Source organism: Camellia sinensis, chromosome 11, assembly GCF_055761805.1.
Source record: "Camellia sinensis isolate YWXY chromosome 11, ASM5576180v1, whole genome shotgun sequence".
Taxonomy (NCBI): Eukaryota; Viridiplantae; Streptophyta; class Magnoliopsida; order Ericales; family Theaceae; genus Camellia; species Camellia sinensis.
Genome location: NC_138971.1, coordinates 70,978,582 through 71,000,460, shown reverse-complemented (window position 1 = coordinate 71,000,460; position 21,879 = coordinate 70,978,582). Strand labels below are relative to the sequence as shown.

The following is a 21,879-nucleotide window of genomic DNA, read 5'->3' as shown; positions in this document are numbered from 1 at the left end:
TAATTATGTTATTTTCTTGTTAATTATGATTAATTTTTTCTTTAGTTATGATATTATTTTAGTTATAACTCATGAATTTTTTAGTTATGTCTCATATTATGTTTAGTTATAATATTTTTTATTTCTTTTAGTTATAACTAAAAAAATTAAAATTATGTCATTTTTTTAATTATAAGGAATACTAACAATAGTGTTTCCGTAGAGCAAGGATCTTCTAGAATTTTTTTTTCTTAAAGTTTCCTAGAATGATACATTATGTGATTGAGATTTAATGATAAGTCACATCAATTTTTTAATATTAAATCTCAATCACATAATAGACCACTTTAAGAAACTTAAAAAAAAAAATCACTCTACTGGTGTTTTCCGTATGTAAATCATAGAACAACAGAGGATTAACGTATTACTGAAAAACCTCAAGGACTTCCAATCTAATTTGTCAAAAAATGTCTTTCCTCTGTCCAGATCACCCGATCATCGAAGCCGAGTGTAGGTTCAACTAGTTTGCTTCTCTGCAATCTCTCATTCAAAGCTATTTGAACCGAGAAGTTAACGCGAGAGAGAGAGAGAGATTTCAAGAATATGCCTCCGAGGAGAGAACTCTGTAGAAATTTTCAGCGTGGAAGGTACGCCATTCATCTTCACCCTCCTCTTCAATGGTTTCTCGGTTGTTTTCTATTTTTTCTTCGAAACTGCATTAGGGTTTCATACTCAAACAGTATTTCATCTTTTCAATTTCAAAAATCAATTCATGCCTTTTTTCGTTTAATTTTATTTATTTTGCAGTTGTCAGTATGGTGATCGGTGTAAGTTTCTTCATGTAGCTCAACAACAACAACAGCCTAAACCTAATGTTTTTGGATATGGTGCGCAATCTACCACACCATTTCATCGCTTAAATTCACAACAGCAGCAGCAAAAGCCCAATCCTTTTGGATTTGGTGTTCACGGCAGCTCTCAGCCAAGAGTGCCCAATGATTTTGGATCCAAACAGAACCAGTTCAAGGTTCTTTCTTTGTTTCCCTCAATTTATGTTGCTATGTATTAGAACTGCTACATTTTTATTTGGGTAATTTACACTGACTTCTCCTGAAGTTTGATGAATATACCAATAAGGCCTACAAGTTTGACATAATTACATTGGACTCCCTTAAAGTTTTAAAGTTTGAATTATTGCAGTTGCTTAGGATGCCCTTTTTTAGCTTCTAGGATTTATTTCTTAGTTCACAATCACTCTTACTGACTGGAATAAAAGAATTAGTAGGTATTTTCTGTCCAAAATGGGACCGGTCTAGGGTTATGAACTTATAATATATAATCTGATGATTGAGTCGATTCCAGGATTATAAGTTCATTCCATACCGGACTTGACTGGAATAGGGAGAAGGGGTTATTCGAGTGTATCTAAATAGATAATATGTTTAGATATGGATCCCTACATTTCATTTATTCGAATTAGGAATAGACGTCACATAACACTTGCTCCCTTTTTCATCAGTAATTTGTTAGTCATATGAATAGAAAATGATATTGTCACATCTTTTATACTGAAATATATACTTTATTTTGTTTGTTTTTATATTTTCACACTATCTGTATCAATTTTGGTCACTTTAGCCGTATTAAAAGGGAGGTCAGTCTAGGGGAGTCAATGTAATTTACCCTTTTTATTTAATTTTCTGATGTAATATGTAATTATGTATAATGTCAGTGAAGTCATGGCATGTTTCTCTGCCGAGTAACTTGGTGTAAAAACTTACAGGGACTTGTGTTTATATTCTTGTTGCTTGAAATTATTTTCTTGTGCATTAGCCTTTTGAAAATAAGTGGACCCGTAATGGTGGCTCGCAAGTGTCACGACAACCAGATAATCAGCCTCCGACAGCTAATCATAAGTGAGTGCTTGATCAATGGCTTTTTACTTCTCTTTTTGCAGCTTTACATCTTTGCTGAATATTTTATTTCATGTTCTTCATTGGTTGATGCAAAATACCTGATCAAATACAATTTTCTTGCACATGAAGATGCACAGATCCCGAGTCATGCAAACAGCAAATAGTTGAAGATTTTCAGCATGAGAGACCGCTTTGGAAGCTTACATGTTATGGCCACAATAAGAGGTATAGATTACTAGCAATGTTTCCAACAGGCATTTTGAGAAAGTTGGGATTTCAGCTTATACTAAGAGTTCGAATTCTAAATTTCCTTAAGAGGTATACATTACTAGCACGGGGCAACCATTGGTTCAATGGTAAAACCTTGGCCTAATAACCTTGAGGTTATAGATTCAAGTCATGGGGCAACCGCTTTGTGCATTATGCCAAAGGTTAGGTATGTATCCAATCTTTCCCCCCTCAAACACATATTAATGTGTACTAATTGGGCATTGTTTTTAGGTATATATTACTAGCAATGTTTCTCACAGGCATTTTGAGAAAGTTGGGATTTCAAACTTCCACTAAGAGTTTGAAAATTTAGTTGGGAAAATGTTGTGCATAAATTGATGAGAAGAACTGGGGAACAAATCGTACTTGGGGACAGTATTTTTTCCTTTTTTGGGGAAGGGAAGGTGATGCGGAACACCTATTAAGAAACGTCTTATTGGAAGGATGCGCCTTAAACATTTTTCAAGTCTACTGTATTCTGCTACTTTATTGTCATCATCAGCATAACAATCGGCATAACTATCAAATTACTTTGTTTGTAGTTCTCCATGTGACATCATTGGTGATGTTAGCTACGAAGAGTTGAGAGCAGCAGCATATGATGATGCCAAGCGTGGATTGTGCTTGCAGTCAATTGTAAGAATATAAGAAATGCCACATTTGACACTACTATACTTCATAAATTACAGCTTACTTACCGTTAACATTATATTTGGTGCAATCTTCAAAATGGACCTTATGTTGCATTCTAAAATTCATTACTTTCTGCTACATCAAAGTAGATACCAAGTTTCATATGCAAATGAAATTCGAAAAATTGGAGCTTTAATTTTAAACTTCTGGTTTTGTATCTACACCAAAGTAGATACCAAGACACACAATCTTGTGTGCTTGCACCTCCCCCTTTAGGAATGGGTGGATATACCGCTCATGCTAACAGCCAGCGGCTGTGTTAGTAGTAAGATTTGGTGGTTTAACCTTTTAAAAATGGTATTAGACCCCACTTAGCCTTTAAAAGAGTATTGGCCATCATAAAAAGTGCTAGTTTTTGTTTAAAATTTCCTGCAGCTATTTTTTCATAATGTTATATACTTGTTAGATGTATCAATGATGTGTCAGTACATTTTGATGAATAAGCTACTGCATAGATAGCTTTCTTCATTGACCAATCATTGATCTCGTCTTGCTGCTTTTCCTGGGGCCACTCCAAGTGTCTCTTCAATGACTGCTCAAAATAGCAACCCTCCTTCAGTTTCAAGTTTCAGTCAACTCGGTGCATCACTTAATATGGGGTTTGGAATGAGGCAAGATTTTCTCCTGACATCTGAATTTATATTTAGCTATCTTCTTGCTAATGATGGAAGCTGTTGATTTATAGGGCAGCTTTAGTGTTCTTATGTTGTTGCAAGGGTTATTCAAACTCTTGTTTCAAAGTCTACCCTTTGATTTTGTTAACTAGTTGGGTTAATTTTTCAGGCCTGCTACTCCTACAAATAATGCTTTTGGTTCCACTAAAATTTCCAGTCAGACTACTTGTGTGTTTGAAACCAACAACTCGCCATTTGGAAGTTCAGGTAAGACTTGAAGCTTATAATGTTACACACTAGAATGCTTTATGTTTGTGCGCTGCCTATAACTCAGTCATGTGGTAGGTTCATTTGGCGGTCAACTTCGTAACCAGTCATTTGGAAGTTCCTTTGCCTCCAACGTTGCAAGCTTCAGCAACAGTGCCATTAATGCTGAACGAAACCCATTTTTTACTTCGGCAGTGTCACCACAAGTTCCAAGTTCAGCAAGTTTCCAGTCATCCATACTTCCGAATGGGCCAAACTCTGCCTCTACTGCAGTTGAACAATTATCTGTGAATGTGGACACAATGTAAGTTCTTGGATTTTTTTTTCTCAACCCAAAAAAAAAAAAAAAATCAGTTATGAAGTTTTGGATTGGAAGTACATATATTAACAATTAAAATCCGTATTCTGTTAAAGAACTAAACCAGAAGAAAGCCAGCAATCCCTAGTTCCCTCTATGTGGGTTTGGCTTTACTGACTTAAAGATCCATTTATATTAAAATTGTTTTACTAACTATTATCATCCTGGATCCAACCTTAAATTGGGTTCAAAATTTTGATGTGGCTGAAAATGATCCCATCATAAGGCTTAATTGATGTAAACCTACCTTTTGCTCATGTAGTCTAAGATCATGAAAAGCAGCATGTTATATCTTTTTGTATTTTATGATAAAAGATGATGTGAACCCTTTCTATGGGAAAACTTGGGGATCCCAAATTACACTGGTTGTCAACCTCGAGTTAGTTTTTCACCATTTAGATTCATGTAGGATCAGATCCTGTCATAATCAAGCACCATTGATTCATTTCTTACAGCCTTGACTCTGTATTTTTTATTCTGGTGTCTCTAGCCTTGTCATTTTTTGTATTAGTGTTCTTTGGATACGATCCTAGATCTGATCTATAATTTGTAGGATTTTTTTCTTCTAAACTGTGACCAATTTATTATATGCTTGTTATTACCTTTGGTTATTTTCCCATCCTGCAGTGATAATATGACAAGGAAGAATGGTGCAGTGGATGATGCCATCTGGTTGAAAGAGGAATGGAATCCTGGAGAGGTAAAAGACTGTTCATTTGACATTTATATTTAGTGTTCATGCTTAATTTTCCTTTAGCATTATTATTATTATTATTTTTCAAAAGTTCTTTTTTTGAGTTTTTCCCATGGATCCAATCGAAAGTTAAAAACCTTCATGGCAATAATAAGTGTTTGCACATTGTTTTATTCAAGATCCATTTCGAATCATTACTATTAATGCTTTGGAAACTCGTACATTATGCATTAATTGTATATTTTTTTTTTCTACTTTCAGATTCCAGAAGAAGCACCTCCGGACAAATACATATTCTAGGGTTATTTTAGAATTAGGCATGCAAATGGTTGAAATATGAACACATTCGGATTGGTAATCACTGTCATCAGAAATCTAACCTCGGCTTCATGGGGGGTGGTTAATTTTCAAAAGAAGATGGTGACCATGTTGTGCAGATTGCCGACTGGTTTTGACATTCCACTGGGAGTATAAATTAAATTCAATCCGAGGTAATTCCAGTGCCTTTTGGTAATTGGATTATGTTGGTGAGAAGGAATAAGATTTGAATGTTAACATGGTTCTAAAGTCGTGGGATGTTGATTGTAATCTTGATCCACAGTAATCTCTCTGATTCTGCATAATTATCTCCTTAATTGGCAGTTTTACTTGTACTAATATACGAGTGCTCGTTCATGTTCACATGTTAAATTGCTTGCTCTTCACTTGTGTGTGAATGTTTTGATTTCAAACATACAATCAAAGCAGACAACAAATTATGTATTCTAACTTTATTGCCTATTTGATAATTAAAATACATGTGTTGCGACATATTGAGAATATAAATAATATTAATTATTTATCTTTTTCCCCCAATCATTGATTATAGTCCTTGAATTATTGATTTTGGTGTTAAGGAGAATTGTATATTAAAAGAGTTTACAAATTGACAAAGGGCTATTTTGGAAAGAAGGTTATAATCAGCATTTTTGTTAAAAATTGATTAAAAACATTACTTTTTGTGAGAGAGGATTATAATCCACTTTCTAAAAGATCTCAAAGTACTTGTGGTCCTCATTGCAAGACACAGTGCCTTGGATTTGTGGGCAAAAAGCTGGTTAAAAGTTCTCAATGGACAGCGATCATAGCATTCTTTTCCATTGAACTATTTCCCAAAAGTTACAATATTGTTCCATTGCATCCCCGACAAGCAAAACAGTTCAATAGACAAGAAACATATACAAAAAAAATAAAGTCCAAATGGACTTCCCTCCGAAATATGCCTTTTACTACATTAACACACAAAATCAACATTTAATTACAATCATCGTAGTCAAACCCAACAAAACTTCAATAGATATGTCATCAAGCTCCAAAAGGGTCCTTACTTATGAATGCCATCATTTAGTGGGTATGTCATCTTCATTTTCTGAAATTCTTAACTTCGGAGTGAGGATAAGCTCAGTAGGTGATGAATTTAACAAGTTATATAGCCAATTGAATAACCCATGATCATGCAATGCAACATATTTGAAAATACATAAAGGAAGTAGTATACAAGTGTAAATGTATGTGAGTAAAAAAATGCAATGCATGAAATGGTTCCATCACTTCATAAAATCCTTGGGTGGTAAACATACTATGACGTCCCAAGTGAGAGACGATATTCGAAACTTTCATACATAGATATAGATTTGCATACTGAAAATAGTTCTACATTTGCCAGCTCTAAAAATGGTAGGGCGATGGGCACCCAAAAACATTTTCTCTTCCACATTTGTCGGCTCAAAAAATGACGGGCTCGTGAACACCAAAAATCATTTTCCTATATTCGTTCTGCGATATGCACAGATAGGACAATTAGGCACCTTGACTCCCCCCGCGCGAGTACCAATTACATTGCAGGACTCAAAAACCAACCCAATTCACTACCTGGACTCATAGACTATTTACCCCCTTTCGCTTTTCAACAATCACTTCATCATAGTGTTCGAAGAGGAATTTATAAATCTTCAATTTTCTTTACAATAATTTCTAATCATAACAATTCACTACTTTACACATCAATAATGGAGGATACCTCGTTAAGAACCTTCACCACTTCAAGGTGTATATAAAGAAAAATTTGAAATCTTACATTCCAACCTTAAAGTTAAGTAAATACATTCAATTTCATGTGTTTTAAAGCCAATTGAGAAAAAACCCTCTTTATTGAACAAATCTCAAAACTAGGGTTTATGGAAAATGTGGGGTTCTCTCTCTTTTACAAAAATTGAAGGTTAGGTTACACCATCAACTACAATAATCATCATAAATAACCACAATCATAAAGTATTATCCCCTGATTTCCGAATCATTTACTAACAACGCAATCTATACACATATACATACATATATATATATATACACACCACATGAATAACTATGAAATTACCACGTAAGTCGTTCAAATTGAAAATATATCGAGTTATAGACACCCCTACCTCGAAATAGGAAGCTAGGCTTGAGAACCACACTTGAAATGTTAATGAGCTAACAAAACAATCGGTAAAAATGTTGATCTAAGCCTCCTTTCAATTTTTCTTGAAAAATTTTGGGTGGATCTTAGGTTGAAATTAGAGAAATCTGGAGTGGATGGGCTAGGGTTTTAGGAAAATAAGGTTAGAGAGAGAGACAGAGAGAGAGAGTAAGAAAAGTGGTGTGAAAATTAGTAAGAATCAACTTTTTTAAAATCTGTTGTCCCGACAGACTGCTCTAGCGCAACTTCATTTGCTCGAGCGAATAGCACAATTACGAAAGGATCTCTCGAGCGACACTTCCTCTGCTTGAGCGAAAAATGAGAGGTCCCAGAAGTTTTGTAGAGCTATAGTGAAAATATTGGGACAATGAATTCTATGCTCGAGCGACAACTCCACCGCTCGAGTGGTCTCGCCTGTAAATTGACAAACTACTGGAAGCTGAAGATCTATGCTCGAATGACAAAAGTGTCGCTCGAGCAGTCCAGAAAACCTAGGTGTCACACATAAAAATATTTTTATTAATTATTAGAATCATCCTAACAACATTAATATGCAACACAAAATTCACAATTGTAAGTAATTATTACCTTAAAGTGAGGATAGTATCTGCAGTTTCTTCTTATATATGGATGCACATCATTACTTGGTTTCGGCCTTACCCAATCAATAGACATCATTATAGCAGCTTTCAACACTTTGTGGAAGTATTTCGATATTGTCTCGCCCGAGTGTTGAAATCTTTCTTGGACATTTCTATTTCGAATGTCACCACCAACAATATACAAAAATATTGCCATCTGCTCTTGAATCCCAACTTTTTTACCAGTTTTAAGGCCATAGTTAGAATGTAACAAATCACACAATTGGTAGAACAAATTTCTATCCATTCAAAAATTTTCATAACATCCTTTTTGATTTCCCTCTTGTAATTCTACCATCTTTTGCCACCCTGATAGAGAAGATGTCCCACATGGTTCTTTAATCAAATAATTTTTGGCATATGTCATTGCAACTATTGCCACTGCTGCTAGAAGCATATTATTTTGTTGAGTTTGTGATGTATTAACATCATCTTCATCCTTCTCATCATCATTCCATTCATTATCACCACCATTGTTACTCATATTCAAAATATCTATTCACAAAACTTAGTTGTCAACATGTATAAAAATGAATCTAATATATATAAAAATACATGAATAAAAAAATATCTAACCACAGTCCACAAAAGGAGGATGAATTAGATTCTGATGAAGACAAGTATATGAAAAGAAAAAAATGGAAAAAAAAAGGAGCATATGATACAACATTCCAAACTAGCTCCTGAATTAAAAGCATCAACTCCTCTTAGTGACATTGCTCCTGAAAGTAGAACTGCTCATGAGGAAGGTGTCAATCCTTTTGCTTATTTATCAGCATAAATTGATAACAATTTATTCCGTGATGCATGTTTGTGTTTAAGACACTTGTACATACTTGTCTTCATCATAACCTGATTCATCCTTCTTTATTGTGGACTGTGGTTAACTATATGAAAAAAAAAAAAAAAACTGCTCAAAAATAAAACATGAAAGGAAAAAAAAAAAAAAAAACCTACTCAAACCTGCTAGAAAAATCTGCTCAAACAACTTGCTTTCTCGTTGATCACATGTATACAAACCTGAAAATACACTTCTATATATACAAAATTCCATCACTACAATTTATTATTTAGGAGTTGACAGCCAAAATTTATTGAACTCCTGCAACAAGAATATATTGTTGGTAGGTGAAATTCATTGGACACACTTGCAAAAGTAATTGTTTTACATCCTTAGAAGTCAACAGTATGCATTAAAAAAAGCAATAAATTAGCTTCTCCATTGCAATAAACACACTGCTTGCAAATTGACAACAAAATAGTAAAAACACTTGAATCATCACTACAAATATTTTAGGTATTAATTAGTCTTACATCACTACAAATAATAAGTCTGCATTAAGAAGTCTTGCACAAATACTAAAATAATCAGTTTATCCATGATAGCCAGATACGGTGGACTTTTCCATATCAATCTCCAACTTAAGAAACCTCAGTCACACTTCATCAATAGGAAGTATCATGAAGCCTCAGTCGCACTTCACCAACGCTTGTCTTTTAGGAATAATGTGGCAGCCCATACGTATATGTCATCTTCCGGGGTCACACCAGGTATGTTTTCTAACTTCTCCAAACATTCTGCAATTGAAGGATACTTTGTGGAGTTCTGTGTTGACTGTATAGAAGATGACTCAACCACATTCACAATACGGTCAAGTGTCTTGTTAAGTAGATTGGCTCCAGACAGCCTCTTTGTCTTTCCCTTGTTCGATAAACGCTCGTTGGATGGACGCTTTCTGTTTAATTCAGTAAGATGAAGAATCTCCAAATCAGCACCATTATCATCATCAAACTCACCCTCAAATGGGGTATGAAATTCCTCCTGAGTATCACCAGCACTAGGCATAACTCCTGAACTAGGGGTGTATACCCATTCCCCTGTAGCAGCTGCACCTGAAAACATTATGTCTAGGTCTTCGATAAATTGCAAGGGGGCACGCCGAAATTTTGCACCATCAGGATACCTTTGGAACAATATAGAAAGAAAAATTATGGTTTACATAAAAAAAAAAAATGTTAGAACTTTAAGAAAGAATATTAATTTACTTAGATACCGACCTCCAATTTTTTTGTCCACCACTCTTCAGATGCAATGATAGCTCTAGTCAATGTATCGCGGCCTAAGCCTGACTCACCCCGTAAGAGATTATTCCATAAAAGCCAATCTTTTTTCAAGATATCCCAATGATTTTTATTTGCAATCTACTGTAAGCTTTTCTAGTCATAATTTGAAACTTAGTTGTCACTTTTTTCCCACCCAATTCTATCTAAGTACGTACCATGTCTGTGTCCAGCCCTGACTTGCTCAACACAAAGCTTAATGAAATTTTAATTTGCTTTTCCATCCCAATGAGCCTTGACAGCTGGTACTTGGGAGGATTTGCCCTTGTTCTTCTTATTTTGGGGTTGTGATTCCACTTGGGTACTCATTCTATCAAGAAAAATAATATTCAAGTTGATGGACATATCATTGATTGCATAAGAATATAAGATTCGTACAAAATTTAGTAAATTTAAGGAAATTGAAATCACTAAACAGGGATACTTTATTGATGGAAAATCTTGATTGTGTTGAAAAGTAACCTTGATTGTTAACATTGATTGTGTTGAAAAGTTACCTTGATTGCTTTCATGAAAAAGGAATACTTTATTAATGGAAAATCATATATACATATGAGAACTAAACAAGAAAAACAAACAAGCAGTAAACTAGTAGCAATATTTGTAAGGTGAGAAACCAAGCAGATGCCTAAACAAGCACCAAACCAGCAGTAATTCCCAGCAAACAAACAAACATCAATCCTCATACATGAGGTCATGAACAGAGTAATGCAGACCAATGTGCTTTTATCCATCTATTCTAGACCACGTATAGAAAACAAGTTGAAGTACCCAACTACTAGTGTGAAATGAAATGACAGAAGCAACACAAGTAAAGCACTTGCAGGCAACTGAAGATGGGGATGACCTAAACCTTGAATATCATATATCAACATGAGGCAAACAATAAAGCTCAGAATTAATGATCACTACTCTTTCCCAAATAAATTCTTAAAGAAAATATATTGGATTTAATAGGTCTATTTTAAGAAAAATCATACACCCAAAATCAGTAAACAAAATTGCAACAGAGCATAACTAGGAAAAACTACCAGACAATCGATTCAACAGCTGAAAGTCATAAGCGAGATCTAAAAACAATCGATTCATTATCAACAAGTGGACACCCCCCCTCTAGCTATCCACCCACATTGGCTATTTGTGATTGGGCTCACTTTATCATTTTCATTTTTATATTTTGCTTTTAAAAAAAAAACAATAACTACATCATCATAACTTAAAACCACAAATTAGTAAGTTTAGGGTTTCATTGAAAAAGAGAACAATTAAAAAAACCCTAAACATTTATTTTTCATAGTGTAAACATATATATATATATATATATATATATATAACTGGTTGTAAATGAAAAAAAATAAAATCTTAAAACTCAAATGGTTTTCCCTAATTTCATAAGTCATGACTTAAATCCACAAATTAGTAAGTTTAGGGTTTCATTGAAAAAGAAAACAATTAAAAAAACCCTAAACAATTTTCTTTTTTCATAGTGTAAGCATATATATATATATATAACTGGTTGTAAATGAAAAAAATAAAATCTTAAAACTCAAATGGTTTTCCCTAATTTCATAAATCATAACTTAAATCCACAAATTAGTAAGTTTAGGGTTTCATTGAAAAAGAAAACAATTAAAAAAACAGTAATGATTCATCCCCTTTTCCCCCACCCCTTTGACCCCCTCTCTCTCATTGGTTACCTTTTTTTTTTTCTTTTTCTTTTTTTTCCTTGCTCCCCCAATCACCACCCGCCACGTGGCAAAGGACGGGTGAGGGGTGACCCCAAAAAGGGTCCCAAGCATTATTCTTAAAAAAAACCCTAAACAATTTTCTTTTTTCATAGTGTAAACATATATATATATATATATATAACTGATAGTAAATCAAAAAAACAAAATCTTAAAACTCAAATGGTATTCCCTAATTTTATAAATCATAACTTAAATCGACAAATTAGTAAGTCTAGGATTTCATTAAGTAAAAAAAACCCTAAACAAATTTTTTTTTTCCATACTGTAAACATACACACACACACACACACATATATATATATATATAATTGCTTGTGCACAAAAAGAAGATCAAAACTTACAGTTCATCGGAGATGGGGTGAAGTTTAGTCGTCCAGATTTCGTCGGAGATAATGGTGCCTCCGATCGGCTTTGGATCATCGCAGGTTGAGGTTTGATCTGGGCAAAAACGTGAGAGCTCTGTGGTTCTCTCTAGAGCTCTCTGGCCCCGTTTGTTTGAACAGTGAGAGGGGGATTGGGATTAGGAGTGAGGTGTACTTTAATATTGTGTTGTTTTGAAAGATGAGAGGAGATTGACAGCGAGAGAATTAAATGAAATTGTGTTTATTTTTTATGATAATTGTTAATGTAGAAATTATTTAATTATTTTTATATAAAATAATAAAATAAATAAAAAATATAAAAAATTAAACATTAATGTTTAAAAAAAAATTTCAATATATAAAAAATAAAAAAGAAAAAAATTTCTAATTCCCTTACTATTTTTCTAATACTATCTCCACCTCTTCCATCTCAATCCCCCTTTCAACCTCCATCTATATCACCTCCTCCATTCTAATCCCCTCCCAAACTCTACAAACAAATACAACACTAAATAACACCACTTCCATTCTAATCCCCTGCTATCTATTTAATCCCAAAACAAACGGGGCCTAAGAGAATTCGGATGGATCTCCAGAACTTCGTATTAGAAAAATAATCCGGCGGACTAAATTTTTTTTATTTTTATTTATTTTTTATTTTATTTTTTACATGTTGGGTATTTTTTTTAACATTAATATTTAATCTTTTGTATTTTTTGTTAAGTAAAAATTATTATTTTATTTGTTTTATTTTTTCTTGGAAATTTTTTATTTTATTTTTATTTTTTTAAATTTTTTTACATGTTGGGTATTTTTTTTTAAAACATTAATGTTTAATATTTAATGTTTTTGTATTTTTTTGTTTGTTTTATTATTTTATATTTATTTTAGACAAAAATAATTTAACAATTCCTACATTAATAACCATCATAAAAACAAACACAATTTTACTTAATCCCCTCACTATCAATCCCCTCACTAACAATCCCTTGATTATTAATTCTTTCACTATCAATTTGCTCAATTCTACATCTGAAAATAAATGGAACCTCTCAAACATAAAATGAGGAGAGAGAGAGTAGAATTGGAGTTTATATACATGGTTTAATGGTAATATTTTGTAATGACAGAGGTCATTTAAGTATTTTAATTTTTCCAATTTTAGCTATCCGTGTAATTTAAATTTGAAAAACACTCCTTGAGATGCTTTTTGAAATCAACTTTTTTTTCTCATATTTAAGTTGTAATAAGTTATAAGTTCCTACCTTATAAGTTACACCAAACACACAATTTCAACGTAAATGAAGCTAAAAGTTAAAATGAGTTATTTTTAAGCTACATCAAACACCCACATAGTCCATTCAAATTTTGGGAGGCGAGCTTACAATCTTTATTAGGGTTTGTTTGATCAAATCTAGTTTTTATTTTTATTTTTTTAACTAATTTTTTACTAGTTACATATTAGTTATTTTAGTTGGTTTTTTAATTTTTTTTTTTTTGACTATTATAACTTGGTTAAAAAAGTTATGTTTGGAAAGTTAGTTGGCTTTTTTTTATAATTAATTTAATGATTATGAAAAAAAAAATGAAATAATTATAATTTAAATGTGACATTTTATTTTATTAATATTTTAATCTATTTTATTTTTTATTAACTATTTTAGTAGCCTCCAACCGTCTTTCCAAACAAGACCAATATTTATTCAACATAAGTTGTGATATGGCCCTTAGAACAAATGGGAATTGAAATCCTAAATCAATTAGTAATGTTATAGATAATTTCAATTCTTACCTTTTTTTTTTCTCAATTTACATTCATATATATATATATATATATGAAACTCACTCATTTATATTTTAAAGTGAAAAAATTGAGATAAAAAATAAGATTATATATATAACATATTTCATTACTTTATGGTCCAACCTTGGATTGGTTTTGGGAGAAATTACTATTCAAGGGTAATTCTATAAAATTATTATTATATATTCATTCGGTTTTATCAAGACCAAGATTCCTATAGGATTGAGATTAAGAACAATCAATTGTAGAGGCAGTTGATCTTAATCAGCTAATTGCTAGATCCAAATACAGATTGAATTGGACCCATTCCAGTTAAAAAAACTTGAGCGTCTAATTAGAAGAAAAAGAAATTGAAGTTGCCAATTTGACGGCAAGTATGGTTGGTGTGAACAATCAAGCAAGTGGCAGGCCAAGCTCAGCCAACGTTTTTGGGTAGTATTCCCCAAATGCCACCACCACCTATGAACTTCACTGGAACGGTAAAGAATGTATTTTGTTTATGAGTAATGTTAGAGATCTCAGATATTCTACTAAAAGTTTTACTAAATGTCTGTCAATGTGCTTCTTGCATTGATATAAGATTGAGCTTCCCTATGAGTGCTATCTTGGTCCAAGCTGAAGGCACCCTCAAAAGAACTAGAATATGGGAAAATGAGGCGACCTAAACTCTTGTCGAAAGGCGTTATAGAGGCCCTCAGAAATTTATGATTTTAATTATCAGTATTTATAAAATTTTACATATATTTATTATTATTATTATTCAAAATTATCACTAATATGAAATTCCTCCTTAATTTTAGGTGTTTTTGGTTTTATGGCACTCCGTTTCTCTTAACCCTAAAACTTTTTGGGTGTGTGGGAACTTGAGTTGAGAGGCTTTTTTTGGCTAAAATAGCCAATAAAAACAAAATAAATTAAAATAGCTAATAAGATTATACCAAAAAAAATATTTTTGCTAAAAGTTTAATATGAAAAAACAATTCTGTGACGCTCCGAAATAAATACAATAACCAGTCTACAATATTAATTGAACAACAACATAAGATGAAATAATTATTTTTCATTAACTTTTAGTTTCTTGTACAAAAGTGCAACATATGCGGATATATATTCACAAGTCTAACCTTGAATCTATAGCATATATTACATGATGAAAATGTAAAACAATTATAAGAGAAAGCCCTAAAGGCTTACAACTTTCCAAACCATTACTTGGTTACAACAAAATAGATTTAAATCTAGTACATTTAATGGCCCTTGGCTTGTACAAAACAAATACACAATTAAACAAAAATGAAGCTCTTGCTCCAAGTCCTCCCAAGCTATTACATTGGCGGAGGCATATCACGAGCACCTTAAAATGTTTTTCCCATATAGGGTGAGCCAAAGCCCAGTAGAAATAATCCAACACAACATATGGATTTTGACAAATGTATAAGGTGAATGCATATGCAATACTCGTGCCAAAGTATTTCATTTATTCTTTCTCATGATCATATGATACCTGATTAATATTACAATTATCAATCATGTCCTTTACAATAGAAAACGGGGCAGTGAATCATACTTAGGAAATTCCAAAGCAAATCCAACCTTTCTCGGAAATTTCGTGTGGAGGAAACCGTAAAACGGGACCCATGTAAACGTAGCCATTTTATATAAATTTCGTCCGCGGGATTTACACCCATGTACACGCACGGTTTTCAGGACTTTCATCATAGACACTCCGACCAACTTATTTTAATGTACAACATTCAATTTTCGGATTCACCCATTTTTCTCAAAATGATACACATTTCCAAAGTATAAATATGAAATAATACTCAATGCAAATGAATGAGAAAATAGTTTCAATTCTTCCAATCTTTATGCAATTTCTACAACAATCATAGCTATTCTCTATCGATGGCTAGGGATGGCAATAGGGCGGGGCCGAGGATTACACTCCCTGTCCCCGATGGTAAACATTTCCCCATTTCTGGCCCCGATCCCCGATCCCTGATGGGGAACCTATCACCGTCCCCGTCCCCGTCCCCGTCCCCGCCACGTAACGGGGATCGGGTTTTCTCGACCTCGAAAATTCCCCGAACCAAAAAAAAAAAAAAAAAAAAAAACCAAATAGCAGTAGCAAATGATTCAACAACATCATCACCAACACCATCATCATCAAACAACATTAACAACAACATCATCAACATTATCAAACAACATCAACAACAATATCATCAACATCATCAATAGAGAGAGATCTGAGTAGAGAGAGAAAGAGACCTGCTCAGCTCAGATCTGTCGTGTGCGAAGGGAATCGACGCCGGAGGAGGAGGAGGAGAAGGTGGCGCTCGACGATGATTTTCGATGTTTCTCTCTCATCTCTCTCTTTGCTCTCTGCTCTCTTTGCTTGGAGGAGGAGGATGTGGTGCTCGGGGGAGGAGAAGGCGTTAATTCGGTGAGAGACAATAAGGAAGAGAGAGAGAGATGTGAGGAAAAGAGAGAGAAAGTAGAGAGAAGACAGAGAGAGAGAGAGAGAGAGAGAGAGAGAGAGAGAGTAGATATGAAATGAAAAAAAAGATGAAATGAAAGAGAGAGATATAACATACATTATTATCATTTCTAAGATGTAAGCGATATAACATATCCAACTCTACCATCATCACCAATATCCTCTATCACCATCATCAAGACGTGAGTGATATTACAAAACCAACATCATTTTTCAATATTTTTCCAACACATGTCAAACCTATGGTTTTAGAGCAAAAGCTTATTTTATTTCAAAATCATTTTTGAGTAGAGAAAGATATCATTTCAATTACATAAAACCCAGCCTCATTTCCATTATCTTTACAAGATCAACATTTGATATTTCTAGGGCAAAATCCCATTTTTTTTACAAATCATTTCCAAAGGGGAAAACCCATCACTTCATCATAGATAAACAATAAACGCCTTTCTATAAGCATTTCCAACAAACCATTTGAAAACCCCACTTTTTGATTTCCAACCAAAATTCTAGATTTGTCCAAAATCTCCAAAAATCACAATATTATTTTAGAAATAACAAATAGTTAAGTTAAAATTCATAATAGGGTACGGAGAATTCCTACCTCAAACTTAGAAGAGGAAGAAGGAAAAAAGCCCAAAAATTCAACGGAGATGAAACAACGATTTGCTTTGATCAAAATGAAGCCGTCGACAAGCTCTACACTTAATCTCAAAGGAGCAAGGTGGAGAGATGCTTCCAAGTGAGTAGATCTGAAGATCTTTGAACGAAAAAGTGAGTTCAGAGAGAGAAAATAGGGCTCACGGTTTAGAGAGGGAAAAGAGAAGAAAAAGTGAAGAAAATGGTAAGTGAGGGCCCTATTTATAGTACCAGGTTAAAGTAGAATATGGTCCCAAAGTCAACCCAAAAGAACAAGTCAAAATTTCCAAGACGTAGGGCCTAAAACTGAACTAAAATCTGAAAAAAAAACTTGCAGGGGTCGCCCCTTGTGTAGGTGGTGTCGACCCTTCAGGAATAAATGACGATGCTGGCAGCGGACAATGTGTCGACCCTTGGACCAGAGGTGTCGACATTAAATTTCAGCAACCAAACCCAGATTCTGCTATATACAAGGGTTGACCCTTTCCAGACTGGTGTCGACCCTTGAGGCCAACAACAAAAGACAAGTGTTGACACCACCCTAAATTTCAATAGCTATTCCAAGAACATAGCAGTAAGATGGTGTTGACCCTTCCAACGCTGGTATGGACCCTTGGAGCTTAACAAAACAAAGATAAAATGGCAGTGTCGACCCCAGCAAGGGCAGTGTCGACCCCTGAAGCCAAAACCAAATATGAAGAGAAAAGAATGACCATCACGAATATGGTTTCCCGGATTTAAAAGCAATAAATGGATTGGGTCTAAGCTCGGATTGCTACAAATTCTGTTTTCACTTTTGGGTCCTTTGTTTTAAGAGCACAAGGAAAATAATAATAATAATAAAATTATATTTTACCCTTTAAATTTAGGTAAATTGCACTCGCCTTCCTTAATTGTTCAGTCAACCCTACATTTTTCCATATAATTACAAAATCAAAACTAATGTCAATGATAGATAGACACTAAAATAAACAAAAATAAATATATATTTAATATGAAAGAGATGATATAATACATATATTTTTCATTCATACTACTAACGAATTACTAATAGAAAAGAAATTAAGTGTTATGTGAATAAAAATCTTAAGAGAAGTCAATGTAATTACGTCAAAAGCGTGAGGTTAACTATATTCTTTTCAAATCTCAAAAGATGAGAGTGTAATTTACCCATTAAGTTTAAACATCTTTTTATTTTTGATTCTTAATGTTTTTTTTTTTTTTTGTAACTGACCTTTAGTATTTGTATTGTTTTTTTAAATTTGCTCTAAAAGTTAACTTCTGTGGTGCCATGTGACATAAAGAGGATAAATTACACTTTGCCCCTTCAAGTTCACAATTTTTTACTTTGACCTGCAAGCATTTTTTCTAATTTTGGTCCCTAATGTTTGTAATTTTTCTCAATTTACTTCAAAATTTAATTTACATCCATTTCTAACCCAAAACCGAAATTTGAAAACCCAAATCCCAAAATCCAAATCCAAATTTCAACTCCTCTCTTTCTTCTCTTCAAATTTACCCTCAAATTTCAACTGCTCCTTTATCGCCTCCCTCTACTCCACCCCCTTCCACCTCTCCCTTTCTCCCTTTCAAATTCACCCCAAGTTTGAATTTTAAAATATTCTTCAAACCTTTTTTAAATTTTAAATAAAAATATGTCGATGTAAATTTTCACGACTATTAATCATGTCAATTAATGGAGTCCAGATCATTATGTACATGTATTTATACATTTGTGTTATTTGGACACATGAAACTTGAGTATACGCAAGAAAAAAAAATTGAAGCGAAAAGTTTCATGTTTTGAGAGGTGGTTTTTTTCCCCTTAAAAGATCGTGTTGAAAATTTGTCAGCCAGACCAATGCAACTAACTCTAGTTAGTGTTAAATGACATTAATTCGAATCCTGTGTGGATGTGATTCTTGTTTCACTCACTTTGATGACTACCATATCTCGGTGGAAGACCAACTTTGCCATCTAATTTGCCTAAATTTTTTTGTTACCCAACAAACTCAGTATTTGTGTTGGCAGGGCATATGATAGCCTGAATGATGGATCAAAAGTTTTTGCCTAAATTTTTTACCATAGCTCGAAATCTCTCTGTCCCGAATGGTTCCACGGTAATAAAAAGGTACAAGATTATTCCGAAATTAATAAAATACCTTTTTTTTTATTTATAATTTTTGATTTTATTATATCTAATACGAATTGTTGTGTGAAGGGAAACTCGAGCAAAAGATGGGTATATATTAGGCATCCTTAGGAACGATCAAGTTCTATTGGATTATGTGTTATTTCATAGAGCTGGAGATTATATTTGGTATAGAGCCTGAGCTTTTGTGTATTTTCAAAGAGTTTAAAATTACCAAAGAGAAAGGTCTAGCTAGTGTTCTAATAATCAAGACTGATTCCACCCTATCTGTCCCAATAACCCAAGAAGAGAACATAAAGAAAAGCCCCTTGAAAGCCCTTGAGGAAGACTGCCAATTCTTGGCAAAAAAGACTCAAATATACAATATTTCTCACACCCTCAAAGAAGGAAGCCCTGTAACAAACTTCATGGCTAACCTTGGTGCTCAAGGAAACCATGAAAGGCTTCACTAAGGCATTGGCATTATAAAATAAAATATATAAAAAATAAAAATAAAAATAAAAGAAGAAAAAAATAGGAGCATATTTTAAAGGGTGAAGTACTAATAAATCCTAAATAGTAATCTTATGAACTGTCCTCCATTTTTTCTTATAGACCCAAAGGTCTCATTCCAATGTGCATTACATAAAGGGTCAAATATACACGCGTCTGTTATGTGTTGAGGGACAAATATAGATTTTCTCATAATGTTGAAATTACTAAACTTAACACATCAAAAAAACTCCTTAGTATACTTTTTCTAAACGTAACAATAATACTCAAAAAATATAACATTTTAATTTAACACACCTAAAAACTCATTAGTATACTTTTTTCAAATATAACAATGTAACATTCCAAAAAACTCCTTAGTAGATTTTTCTCAAACATAACATTCTAATTAATGTAACATACAAAAATCTTTAGTGTGCTTTTCCCAAACATAACACTCTAATGTAACACACTAAAAACTTCTTAGTGTACTTTTCTCAACAACGTAACATTCCACAAAAACTCCTTAATGTACTTTTCTCAAACTTAACACTCCGATCAATGTAACACACAAAAACTCTTTTGTATACTTTTTCAAAACGTAACACTTCAATGTAACAAACTAAAAAACTCTTTAGTGTACTAATCTGTAGCACTCTAAGATTTTCTCTTTAAGCTTGAGCGAAGGTTTGTTCACTTGAGCGATCTTTCCATTCATTCAGTATTTTGGTCTGTAATTCACAGATCTGTGAGTTCTTGATATTCGCTCGAGCGGTTTGTTCCTTGTGTAGTCTAAAGTTCTAGGAGTTTGTTTCTTTGCTTGAGTCTAGGTTTGGTCGCTTGAGCTATATGTTGTGTTTGACGCTCGAGCGCATGTTCCATCGCTCGAGCTATCTATTCGAGGTCAACTACTTTAAAAGTCACTTTTGGCTCACTTTTTCTGATCCTCTCTCTCTCTCTCTCTCTGCCATTTTTTTGTCCATAAAGCTTTCAAGTTTCGATTTCATCTATTTCTACCCATTTTCTACCCCTAATTCCTTATACCAAAACGTAGAGCTTCAACGAGAGTTTTCTTTTAATTTGAGCGGATCGTGTTTTCGTTGCCCTGGATTTTTTGGCTTTTCTTCTTTTCACTTCGAGAGGTAAGAATTTCTTTACTCCTTTTTAATACCTCGTTATGGATAGACATGTGGTAATTTTCTTCGCATTAAAAGACACGTTTGTTATGGGATTTTCAAAAGCATGAAAGGGGATCTAGGATTTTGAGTTTTTGGAGTTTTAACAGCATGGTTTTGAGATGATTTGGTAAATTGGGGGATAGTTAATCACATTTATATTGATAGTGGTAAAAAGCCATAAATTGTAATTAAGCGTTTAATAAAATGAAAGAAATTAAAGTTGAGAAATTGTTAGGCTATATGTTCCATTAATAAATTAGATCTTTGGTTGCTAAAAAGAAGTTAATTGGGTCTTGTGATTGTTTGGTGAATGTAATGTTGTGATTGTGTTGTGATTGTGTATCAACAAATTGGGATTTTGTTAAATAAAAAGGGATTTTGACTAAGGGTCGGGAGTGTTGAAGACTTGGAACAATGGGTTTGGTTCTGAAAACAAAATGATGTTTGTAACTCTTTCGTGAAATGAAATGGAAAATGAAAAAAAGAAAAGAAAAAAAGAAGAAGAAGTGAGTGAGGGAAATGGTTGTTTGGAAATGATTTCATTGAAGACATTGATGGTTTGAATTTGTGGAACTGATTGTGGATGTAATTTATGAGAGTTGTGTGTTTAATTGTTAGAGATTTTGTCCTTTGTCATCGGTGGGGAATGATATTGTTGTTGTTGAATTGAATACATGTATGTGTTATATTTGCAGGTTATCGATATAATCTGGCATGTTGTGTTATGAGATTGGGGGTCTGTTTCCCGCTAGGTGAGGCCAATAAAGCGTGGCGCCTTGATAGATGTTCATTTTCCTTCTGATTTGCACTCAGGAAAGTGTGAATTGGGGTTCGTTATTGTAATGCTCGTTCTTTTAATCCATTTATAATTACCAATCCATTATCAATCTCTAATTTCAAAATATAAAGAAAGATTATAGAAAATAACTCAGAGTACAACTCTTACATAAGTCTAGTGTTTTTTCTTCTCTTGGA

The 21,879-nt window shown here is 33.4% G+C and overlaps 2 protein-coding genes across 2 annotated transcripts; one reads left to right on the top strand and one right to left on the bottom strand.

The window, feature by feature from the left end:
- Positions 1-356: 356 nt before the first annotated feature.
- On the top strand, positions 357-5,601 carry LOC114263813 (zinc finger CCCH domain-containing protein 46). The gene is made up of 10 exons (XM_082895105.1): positions 357-626; positions 787-1,006; positions 1,813-1,895; positions 2,025-2,120; positions 2,708-2,810; positions 3,345-3,469; positions 3,642-3,739; positions 3,818-4,043; positions 4,725-4,797; positions 5,053-5,601. The coding sequence occupies exons 1-10, from the start codon at positions 583-585 to the stop codon at positions 5,089-5,091; spliced, it is 1,107 nt and encodes a 368-aa protein (XP_082751231.1). The 5' UTR covers positions 357-582; the 3' UTR covers positions 5,092-5,601.
- Positions 5,602-9,188: 3,587 nt separating this feature from the next.
- On the bottom strand, positions 9,189-12,318 carry LOC114263812 (uncharacterized). The gene is made up of 2 exons (XM_028204396.2): positions 12,140-12,318; positions 9,189-9,893 (listed from the first exon to the last, which is right to left on the bottom strand). Exon 2 carries the CDS (start codon positions 9,830-9,832, stop codon positions 9,410-9,412), a length of 423 nt encoding a protein of 140 aa, XP_028060197.2. The 5' UTR covers positions 9,833-9,893; positions 12,140-12,318; the 3' UTR covers positions 9,189-9,409.
- Positions 12,319-21,879: the final 9,561 nt, after the last annotated feature.

What these genes read in the sequence shown, in the direction of transcription:
- LOC114263813 (XM_082895105.1), top strand. Translation starts at nt 583, where the DNA reads ATGCCTCCGAGGAGAGAACTCTGTAGAAATTTTCAGCGTGGAAG. An exon ending in CCTCCGACAGCTAATCATAA is followed by an intron (nt 1,896 to 2,024) that starts GTGAGTGCTTGA and finishes TTGCACATGAAG; the next exon opens with ATGCACAGATCCCGAGTCAT. An exon ending in AATATGGGGTTTGGAATGAG is followed by an intron (nt 3,470 to 3,641) that starts GCAAGATTTTCT and finishes TTAATTTTTCAG; the next exon opens with GCCTGCTACTCCTACAAATA.
- LOC114263812 (XM_028204396.2), bottom strand. Translation starts at nt 9,832, where the DNA reads ATGTTTTCAGGTGCAGCTGCTACAGGGGAATGGGTATACACCCCTAGT.